Here is an 11,482-nt window from a genome sequence, read left to right on the forward strand (position 1 = left end):
GCATTATGGTCTTGTTTCACCACGACCAGCACATGTCTATAATGCTCTACTATTGAGATTTTCACTTTTGGGAGACACAAACCCGACAACGCCGTACATTCCATCCCAAGTGTGTGAACCACAGTGGCCCTAGTTTAAAGAAACCTCACTTCTAATTTCTAGGCTAAACTTCACCATTGTTGGCGTTGTTCTTGAAATTATTGTTCATATTTCGTCATAAATAAATAGAAAACTGACCACCATGTACTCAGATATGTTTTATTCTAATTCCTGAACGGCTCTTTTTACAATCTTCAAGGTTTCCACAGTTCAGGAAGAAGTCGAGCTGAAACACAGGAAAATCAGAATTAGTGTGTGATGAAGTTATAACGACCATGTATCATTTTAGCATGTTACTTCGTATTTCCTCTTTGGCCCGAAACATACCGAAGCTGGGTATGGGTCTGGATCTGGGGAGTATGGTACAAGTCGAAATTAACACGCACTGAATCATGTGACAAAACACACAGTGTCTGTTCTGGGGCGAACTACAGACAACATAGAACATAGAACAGACAACATAGAACATGTGCTATATTTTCACACTATGACAGGCGTGCGCTACAACGGCATGCTGTAAATGTGCACGTAAAACCTTCTGACCTGACCTGACATACCTTTGAGAATTCAAAATCTGTGCAAACCATTTGTGTTATGCATAAAACAAATTCATGTCAAACATTTTTTAATTTGTTTTAATTATTTGTTGAATGTTGCGCGTCATAACCAAGTAAATGATGTCGTGAATTTATGCGCGAATGAGGGGCGGGATTTAGCGGCTGAGCGTCGCAGGATCAAATCACCTCTATAACTTTTCATTCGGGAGCGAAAAATAAATTACGCCAAATGTGACCAGCGAAGGCAGGTAACGCGAGAATTTTAGAGGCGCGGTTCACTGTAATTCTAAAGGATTACCCGGTACCCTAAATGACACAACTGCCGTGGCAGTCACCGAAGAGAAGCTGGTTATTAAAGTAGTGTCGGAAATAGAATACAACAGATTTTCGTCGATTGTGTCTTTCATATTAAACTGACATGTAAACATTTCGTTAATATCTGTTTAATGATATGCTACCTAATTTAGTATTTACCTGTTTGGCCTCATTGAGGTACAAGGTGGTGTTTACTCTAGAAATTAAAAGAAAGATGTCAGTAAACAGGTGATTTGTGTACTTTATTGGAACAGACTATAACAAAATTTGATCGACATGTGTCAGTTTCGTTTACCATTAAACAAACTTTTAATTTAAAATAGCAAGTTAACTGAGTATTTTGAATTGTAGCATAGATTATTAATTATGACCAGCATATTTAGTGAATATAAATTCAATATAAGTGTACTAGAAAGTTACACAGTCTTGCAACCACTTAAAGGTGCTATATCATAGTTATATGAGAGCATCTGTTTGTGATAAAGATTATCCAATAAAAATGTATTTTCTACTAGTAGATAAAATTATATTGTTGAATCATTTATGGGCATATAATTGAAGGTGTAGTCTTTAAATTTTAAAGCAATTTTTTTAATTATTATTTACAATAGCTGTGATTATGCAACCTGGAGATAGCACCTTTAATACATGTACATAGCACCTTTAATACCGGTATAATAGATCACACTCCGAATGGTTCTTGACAGTTTGTCTCAAAAGTTACTTAAAAATGTCTACAAATATTTTGTTTTGGAGAGGGATAGGGGTAAATCGTCATCAGAGACGGTCCCTCACATATTGCAACAGCAAAAAATTAACAACATGTCGATCTTTTTTTTTTAATAGTCTGTTCCAATAAAGAGCATAAATCACCTGTTTACTGACATCTTTCTTTTAATTTCAAGAGTAAACACTACCTTGTACCTTGGTATATCAAAAGTCGTGGTATGTGCTATTCTGTCTGTTGGATGGCGCATATAAACGATCCCTTGCTACTAATGAAAAAAAATGTAGCCTGTTTCCTGTCTGAGACTATATGTCAAAATTACAAAACGTTTGACATCCAATAGCCGGTGATTAATAAATCAATGTGCTCTAGTGGTGTTGTTAAACAAAATAAACTTTAACACACTAGTTAGCAGTTGGGACATTTTGGGCCGCTTTGGAACATAATTTTTAGAATTGGGACATTTTGGGCCGGTGCTCGGCCCAAGATGTCACAATAGGGGCAAGAGTAGCCTGTGTGGCGATCGCAGGATTCTCCATCCCCCCCCACCCCCACCCCCCCTTTTCTCTGTCTCCAAAGTGTCGGAATAACCATATCTTAGACACAAATAACAGGACTTTAAAATGTACTGAGGTACTGTTCAACAAACGTTCCTTTCCTTTCCTTAAAATGGCATAGTTACCTGATTGATTGATTACTGCTTCTTGTTCAGTTCATCAGTAGACAGGAGGTTGTCACCTGAAAAACACCCCCCATAATTATCAACAACAGTGTGAAATATGTTATATACTGAGTGTAATGAGTACTGAGTTAACCTAAAACTATTTTAAGAAGTAGTTACAATCGTCATACGATGATAACATTTATGTGTATGTCGTGCTTATCATTATTCAGAGGATTCTATGGCATCGATTGTTTAAGAAACGTTTATCACGATTTAGGGATATCAACCCTCACGACAATTTTTATTTGTGTATCTTGAAACTCTTCCATGAGAAGTCTATATCTTACTTTTTTATTAGTTAGCTGAATATAGCTGGCAGACTTGTCATAAATGCTCTGGACAAGGAAAAGGACAAGATTGTTTAATGTGCATGTTCAGAGCAAGCTGTTGTAGCGCACGCCTGTCCTGGGCGCAAGCGCTGGCCTCGACCGGCTCCTCCGCTCAGGACAGGAAAGGTGTGTGGTGGGTAGGAGAAAGGACCGCCTACACTGGCAGGTGCAAGGGAGCACCAGCAGTCCGACCGTAGCCGGTAACAGGCGGAGGGTGGTATGGTGCTATGGAATTTGGAATGTCCCGTAGGATTAAGCCAAAGAGAATGGGTGCGCATTTCGATGAAGGAAATTAGGCGCAATTTTGAACGATCGGTCTAACTGGAAAGGTAGGGAGCTACGTATAGGGTTGGTGTTTAGTAGGCAGTGTCTGGTCACTACAGTTATTTCCGTCTGACTATGCATTAAATCAGTGATTTCAGTTTTGAAAGAATGGTTGCGTACACGTCTTTCGCCCGCTTCCAGTATATTAAGTACAGGGCTTACCGTTCTGATCTAAAGCCTCAATGAAGTCGAGAACGTCTCGAACACTGATGTGTTTTTCTAACTCAGTCTCGTCCAGATATCCGTCCTCATTTGTGTCAAGTTCTCTCGCGACATCTCTACCTGTGTATAATAAATAATAGAAACGAAACCAAAGTTTAGAAGAAGAAATCTGCGACACGAAAGATTAGAAGCACCTCGCCCTCAAAATAATTTGAGCAATGATTAAGTAAAATATTTTCTCATCCTTGTTTGAAATATTATTCTATGCACATCTGTGAGCGCATTCAAAAGTCTCTTTGTTTAGGTTTTCATGTGCCAATCCTGAACGAGAAACTCTTTGGCCCCTTGGAGAAGCTGCGGAATACAACAGCTTTTGTTCGAGCCACTGGTGTCCCTGTCTGAGCGTACGACGAAGAAAGTTAATGTGCCAATCCTCCCACAGAAGGACTTGGAACCATATACAATGGTCACAATCAGCTCTCTACTATAGACCAAGCCCACGACTGTGATTCACGTCTGCATACTTTCATTATTGCATCATAACTTGTTAGTATAGTATAGTTTATTTGCTTTAAACCGTGCGGCTCATAAGGCATAAGATATACAATGATACTTAAATAGAAATATATACATGAGAGGCATACTGTTAATTAATAAACACATTCAGTGCTATTCCTGTACAAAGAAGTTATATTGAATGGCATTAGTGATAAGTTTGTAACTGAACTGAACTTTAATTATTTCCATAATTCAGTGGCATATGAAAGCCATGAATATGAATAAATACAACACGATAGTCATAGTAATACATTTGTATTTGTAAACATATAGTGTATGTACAATTAAAGGCATACTGTCACGGATTTAAGGACCTTATTTCTTTAAAAATGGATAATAAATAAAAACAATACATTAATTGTTGGAAACCAAATCTAGCTATCGCATCACCTTAACTGAACCATAATGGAGTGAAATCCATGTCAACCCTCTCGGCAATTTTAGTTTTTTAATTATGGACCATTGCCATAATTCAATTATCTTTACAAAATATCATTAATAAATGGAGTATGGTGGTTGTTGAAGATGATTGAATAAAGTACATTTAGGGACAAATCAAATTATTTTTGTTCAGGTAATACTTTGTTAGACCATTAAATAGGCCAGTGGTCTGTGACAATATGCCTTTAAAATGAGTTGAGAACGTCAATATGTGGCCTGTTTGAGACATTTACCAAGATTACAGAGTTCGTTTTGGTTTTGAACAGATACTAATCGTACAATTTTATACACCGATGGTTTGAAATAATAATATATCTTAATATAACGAGATCATTGGTCGATATACAATGGACATATCAAAAGTGATATTCATCTTCTATTATCGTCCTTACTGCACAATTTACATATTTTTTCTAATCTTTTTATGCCATATTTCGCTAGTACAATGAGCAGTTGATGGTTTAAAGTTTGTTTTATTTAACGACACCACTAGAGCACATTGATTTATTAATCATCGGCTATTGAATGTCAAACATTTATTAATTTTGATATATAGTCTTAGAGAGGAAACCCGCTACATTTTCCCATTAGTAGCAAAGGATCTTTTACACGCACAATCCCACAGACAGGATAACACATACCACAGCCTGTGTTACACCAGTTGTGGAGCATTAGCTGAAACGAGAAATAGCCCAATGGGCGCACCGATGGGGATAGATCCCAGACCGATCGCGCATCAAGCGTGCGCTTTATCTACTACTACTACTGCTACTACTACTACTACTACTGCTACTACTGCTACTGCTGCTGCTGCTGCTACTGCTACTACTACTGCTGCTGCTACTGCTGCTACTACTACTACTGCTACTGTTACTTTTACCTCTACCGCTACCGCTACCGCTGCCACTGCCACTGCCACTACCAGTACTACTACTACTACTTCTATTGGGTTATTTCTCCACGACTGCACCACGACTGGTATATCAAAGGCCGTGGTATGTTCTACCCTGCCTGTGGGATGATGCATATAAAAGATCCATTGCTGTTTATCGAAAAGAGTAGCCCATGAAGTGGCGACAGCGGGTTTCCTATCTCAATATCCGTATGGTCCTTAACCATATGTCTGACGCCATATAACCGTAAATAAAATGTGTTGGGTGCGTCGTTAAATAAAACATTTCCTTCCTTCCTTCTACTTCTATTATTACTTCTACTTCTACTACCACTCTTACTACTACTACTACTACTACTACTACTACTACTACTACTACTACTACAACTTCTACTATTACTACAACTTCTACTGCTTCTGCTACCATTACTAGGTTACTGCTATTTCATCATGGTCATAGGCGTACGGGCTCCCATTTTTGTAGAGGGGTAGGCTGATTTTTGCCAAAATTAAACGAAATGCCCGACACTGGATAACAACCTTTTATTGACATAATTAGCATTACTTTCAAACAGCTATATAGGGTTGTAATTCAATCACTACGCATTTTTACATGGATTATAACAAATATTGTGGCCAGAATTATGGAAATACATGTTTGTTCGAATTTGTGGATTTGCACCAGACTAATTTTGCGGGTAGAACAATGGAAATACAAAAGGCCACAGATTGGCACATAATGCCCGAATATCTCTATCGTTTTTGCCCGAATATATCTATCGTTTCTGTCCGAATATCTCTATCGTTTCTGTCCGAATATCTCTATCGTTTTTGCCCGAATATATCTATCGTTTCTGTCCGAATATCTCTATCGCTTTTGCCCGAATATCTCTATCGTTTTTGCCCGAATATCTCTATCGTTTTGTCCGAATATCTCTATCGCTTTTGCCGGTATATCTCTATCGTTTCTGTCCGAATATATCTATCGTTTTTGCCCGAATATCTTTATCGTTTTTGACCGATTTTCAGAGGTTGCTTGCCACTCCACCCTGCGTCTCCTCCGTCTCGTACGCTTATGATATTGTTTTACTTCATGTCTGCAAGCAAAACTAAAAGTTTCATGTATATCAAAATTGTAGTTATAATTAATACTGGTCTTGTTATTTGTACAGTGTAACCTCCCAAAACTGGGCACTCTATAAACCGGAATTCCCCCGAAAGCGGAAATTTGTCACGGTCCTTTTAAAAAAAATCAGTACAGAACTTAACCTCTAAACCGGATACCTCTTAAAACCGGACATTTTACTTGGTCCCAAGGGTGTCCGGTTTAGAAGGGTTTCACTGTAGTTCTTACACACCCGTTGGTGAGAACATTATTCGTTATTTTTTATTACGCATACTTGTTTACACATGTACGTGTGTTAACAATTTCAAGACATACGACTAGCTGCTCCTAGGTGATGACCATGTCACCAATGCCATACAACCAATGAAAAACAAACCCAGTACGATCCAAATCGATTACACTGTAACGTATAGTTAACCTGACAATCATATTTTGTCTGTGATACGTATTTTAGCTACAAGTGCAAAAGGCTATAAATAACGTTTAGTGAAAAAAATATGTTAAAATTTGCTTAACCTGTTTTTTTCAGAATATGTAAGAAATAGAATAATACATTCGTGTCCGTTAGGTACCATTTATCTTACAACTCTTTCGCTCGTTAAGATACATTTTAAAATAACTCGTTGTAAGATAAAAATGATATCTAACGGCCACTCATGTATTATATATTTACCAAACATTGGACGTGGCATGCCTATTGGTCCTGGACGTGGCATGATGCCTATTGGTCCTGGTCGCCATCCACCCCCCCAAGCAGCTTCAGATTCTTGGACGGCCACACACGCGACCAACAAAAGAACAACCAAGAGCTTCATCTGCATAGTCTGTAAATATTGCAACACGCGTGCTATGAAAATTTTACACGCGGCTGTAAAGGGAAATAATATATAGTGTATTCTCTCAAAACTGGGCCCTCTGTAAACCGGAATTCCCCCGAAACCGGACATTTTTCACGGTCCTTTTTTAAAAATCAGTACAGAACTTAACCTCTCTAAACCGAATACCTCCTAATACAGGACTTGGTCCCGAGGGTGTCCGGTTTAGACGGGTTTCACTGTATTAAGAAAAACAGGCTTCGTAAATTTGGCCCAGCCTCTTTATTCTTAAGCATAAACGTTGTCAATACATGTAATTACACGCGTGTAAATAAAACAACAACAACAACAGGCTTTGTCAATTCGGTCCAGCGTGTTTTTCTTAAACATAGGCGTTCGACTTCCTCATAGACACTATTTGTTTGCATTTACCGTAGTTTGACACTTACCGTACTAGCCGATGTATTTTTCGTGCTAGGGTGTCATTAAACATTCATTCATTCATTCCTCATAGACAACACATATATCAAATTTATGGATAGGACATACAGACAGGAAATCGGAATCGCATGGGCACCAGCTATGCTCCACTACTCGCCGATTTTGTTTCTCTTTACATATAAATCTGAATGTTTGACTAATCTGGTTACATAGAAACGTGGGAATCTGGCAGCAACTTCACTTTCTGCTACACTGTTGATCTTACATCATTAATTAATAACAGGATAACAGATTACATACAATTGACAGAAGTTAAACACAAGAGAAACATCTGAACGTATTAAGGCAGTTTCCTATATCGATTTATGCATAGAGATTCAAAGCGACACTGGTCTCCAAACTAAGCAAGATGACAAAAGGGATGGTTTCAACTTTCTAGTAATCAATTTTCCCCTTATGTCGAGCAATATACCTTCTGCTCCAGTGTTTGGTTTATACATATATATATATAACACGGGAGAAAAGTAGAGTGACGTTACGACAACTATAACAATATATAGATATAAAATCAGTCATTAATTACGTTATAATAATAATAATAATAATAATAATAATAATAATAATAATAAAGTTACACAGGCTTCAGGAGGCCATTTCAGAACCAAAAGTGCAAGAGTTAAGAGTAAGGGTTAGGTATTATAAATTATGTTAAAACGTTAGTCCGAACATATTCAATGAAAAATCCAAGTAATATTAAACAACATACATTTAGGTTATATCCAAATATTAAAACATCCACTGAGCAATATACAAGGCAACAATAAACTAGTATTTATAATACATTCCTGAGTATGCTGCATTGTAAGATGTTTCCGACTAATAAAATATTTCTACGATTAAACTTACATATTAAATATATTTTCTTGTTTAGAATATCAGTGTCTGTATATTCAACGTGTTTCTGGTCGTCTTAATAATATATATATATATATATATATATATATATATATATATATATATATTTATATCACGGGAGAAAGGTAGAGTGACGTTACGACAACTATAACAATATATATATGCATACACACACACACACACACACACATATATATATATATATATATATATATATATATATATATACATACATACATATAACAACATATATATATAAAATCAGTCATTAATTACGTTATATTTATATCATGTTGGTAAGATTGGTATACACTATATCATAATAACAACAACAACAACAACAACAATGATATTAATAATATTAAACAACATACATTTAGGCTAAATCCAAATATTAAAACATCCACTGAGCAATATACTAATTAAAACCTATAGAAGGCAACAATAAACTAGTATTTATAATAAATATAACGTATACAAGGCAGAAGGGCTCTTAGAAATGGACTCTCCCATAAACATTTCACGACTTTCTTCCGCGATTTTCTAATCCGTTTTTGTCTTATTCAGTTTATTTTAGATCATAGTTTGAATAATAAATATCAATTATATAATTCAAAAATGTATACTGTAAATATTTTTCATTCTATTTCATCACAATACAATTACAGTGAATCTCAAAGCAACCCTGAAAACTACATAGAGAAAGAGTAGTTACCTTTTTAATTCTTCACTGGATAGTACGATATTTTCCAAGTGGTGCTGCTACTTTTAATGATAATTGGTGTTACAAAGGCGTGATACGTGAGTGCGAAGCGGATATATAATAAGTAGTTATTACACATACTGAGTGTGAAGTCCTGTTCTCTCGTAACATCTGCCTCCAGGCAATTTATTCATCCAATATACAAACTGATACGTACGAGTCAATATATGAATCTGTAACAAAACAAATCAACAAGATAGTTTAAGCTGAGTGAGCGAGTTAATAAATAATAAATAAATAAATAAATAAATAAATAAATAAAATAAATAGCTAAATAAATAGCTAAATAAATAAATAAATAAATAGCTAAATAAATGTTTAACAACATCCAAGCATGAAAACGTGTATTTCCTATTGAGTGTTAAACAAAGGGTGATGTATGAAGATAAAATAAAAACAAAAACATCAGATTACAAATTCGAAATTATAAGCAATATAATCGTCATGAATAGTTGATAAAGCGTTACAAAGAAAGGGAATGGTTTATTTAACGACGCGCTCAACACATTTTATTTACGGTTATATGGCATCAGACATATGGTTAAGGGCCACACAGATATTAAGAGAGGAAACCCGCTGTCGCTACTTCATGGGCTACTCTTTTCGATTGGCAGCAAGGGATCTTTTATATGCACCACCCCACATACAGGGTAGTACATAACACGGCCTTCGATATACCAGTCGTGTTGCACTGGCTGGAACGAGAAATAGCTTAATGGGCTCACCGACGGGGATAGATCCCAGACCGACCGCGCATCGAGCGAGCGCTTTACTACTGGGCTACATCGCGCCCTGTACTTTTAAAAGTAACCTGAATGATATATTTATAACAAACTAATAAATATAAACTATTTATGGATTTTATACCTATTTTGAAAAGAGTTTATATTAGTTTGTTTTACAAATGATATAATATTTGGTATAAAATGAATATCACACGGAGCCCATAATAATGTTCAGAAGTTTGAATTTCACCGTCATGTTGCTAATAATACCAATGGAGTGCAACCCCAACCCCCCCCCCCCCACTCCCCCACCCCCTGGCATTTTGTGTAATGCGATTATTTTCACTCTTCTGGATTTGTCAACACCGAAAGTCTGCTATTAGGAAAATAACAAATTAATATGTTGGTGGTGCGCACGGGCTTGGGGGGGGGGGGGGGGGGGGGGGGCTGGAAACGTGCTCTGTTGATCTAATAGGTCATGGTAACCCCTTAGTGGATCACGTTCACCGCCAACAGATGAATAAATTAAATGTTGTATGATGTGACAAACCGGACTTTCCAGTGATTAAAAAAGGAAATTAGTATCACACTATACAACAATGGATGCATATACATGGAATCACAGATGTATTGACTCAAATTACAGAGACACAGCAACTCTAATCAATACATTTTCAACATCCTTTTTTCATACTGCAAATATTATTCAATAAAAACCTCTAAAACGGACAGAAGAGAGATAACGAGATAAAAGAGTGGATGAGAGAGAGAGAGAGAGAGAGAGAGAGAGAGAGAGAGAGAGAGAGAGAGAGAGAGAGAGAGACAGAGAGAGAGAGACCCAATCTTGCCACATAAGCTACTTCTGACAAAAGCAGCAAGGGATCTTTTATATGCAACTTTTTATGTCCATCGTGCAGCACTGATTGGAGCAAGGAAATCGCCGGCCAGAGTCCATTGCACCTGAGACGAGCGTTATGTTAAAGGGACATTCCTGACTTTGCTGCAATTTTTAAAGATGTTATCGAGTAACAGAGCCTTTTTAACGATTGTAATTACATATATATATAAAAACAACAACTTCTGCATAAAATATTAGTGGCTGTATATTAAACGTGTTTCTGATTGTTCTAATATTTGTACTAGGTTAAATTTCATCTTATTTCCTAAAATATGTTTTTTTTCGTACGTACGAAATTATTTGAAGACAAAATCCAGTTTGGGCTTCTTACAAATATTAAGACGACCAGAAACACATTGAATGTACAGACACTGATATTCTAAACAAGAAAATATATTTAATATGTAAGTTTAATCGTAGAAATATCGGAAACATCTTACAATGTAGCAAACTCAGGAATGTCCCTTTAATATAACCACTGAGCTACATCCCATCCGTAGAGAAACTTGGACCACACATCTTAATAAAAAAAATAAGAAACTCGTCGCCACGTGCCAAGGGCAAGTAGTAAATACATTTTTCAGCAAAAATGAGTTTTGCTAATAAAAACATTAATTGAATCTCTTAAATGGTATGTGACCCCCTTTTTCTTGCAGGTTGATTAAATGTGA

The 11,482-nt window shown here is 36.4% G+C and overlaps 1 protein-coding gene across 3 annotated transcripts; it reads right to left on the reverse strand.

Moving 5' to 3' along the window:
- Positions 1-244: 244 nt before the first annotated feature.
- LOC121370748 lies at positions 245-9,314 on the reverse strand. Of its 3 annotated transcripts, XM_041496185.1 has the most exons (6): positions 9,270-9,314; positions 6,928-7,078; positions 3,238-3,357; positions 2,381-2,436; positions 1,131-1,167; positions 245-325 (listed from the first exon to the last, which is right to left on the reverse strand). In XM_041496185.1, the coding sequence occupies exons 1-4, from the start codon at positions 9,297-9,299 to the stop codon at positions 2,393-2,395; spliced, it is 345 nt and encodes a 114-aa protein (XP_041352119.1). In that variant the 5' UTR covers positions 9,300-9,314; the 3' UTR covers positions 245-325; positions 1,131-1,167; positions 2,381-2,392. The 3 variants fall into 3 exon arrangements, with proteins under 3 accessions (XP_041352119.1, XP_041352118.1, XP_041352120.1); XM_041496184.1 differs by lacking the exon at positions 1,131-1,167; XM_041496186.1 differs by lacking the exons at positions 1,131-1,167; positions 9,270-9,314 and adding an exon at positions 9,141-9,247.
- Positions 9,315-11,482: the final 2,168 nt, after the last annotated feature.

This window comes from Gigantopelta aegis, chromosome 4 (genome assembly GCF_016097555.1).
Source record: "Gigantopelta aegis isolate Gae_Host chromosome 4, Gae_host_genome, whole genome shotgun sequence".
Lineage (NCBI taxonomy): Eukaryota > Metazoa > Mollusca > Gastropoda > Neomphalida > Peltospiridae > Gigantopelta > Gigantopelta aegis.

Bases quoted from the DNA above. Each gene is read 5' to 3' on its own strand.
- LOC121370748 (XM_041496184.1), bottom strand. From the start codon at position 9,299: ATGTTACGAGAGAACAGGACTTCACACTCA. The intron at 7,079-9,269 runs GTATGTGTAATA...CAATATTTACAG, and splicing joins AGAACAGGACTTCACACTCA to ACTATGCAGATGAAGCTCTT. The intron at 2,437-3,237 runs GTAAGCCCTGTA...GGTGTTTTTCAG, and splicing joins TGAGGCTTTAGATCAGAACG to GTGACAACCTCCTGTCTACT.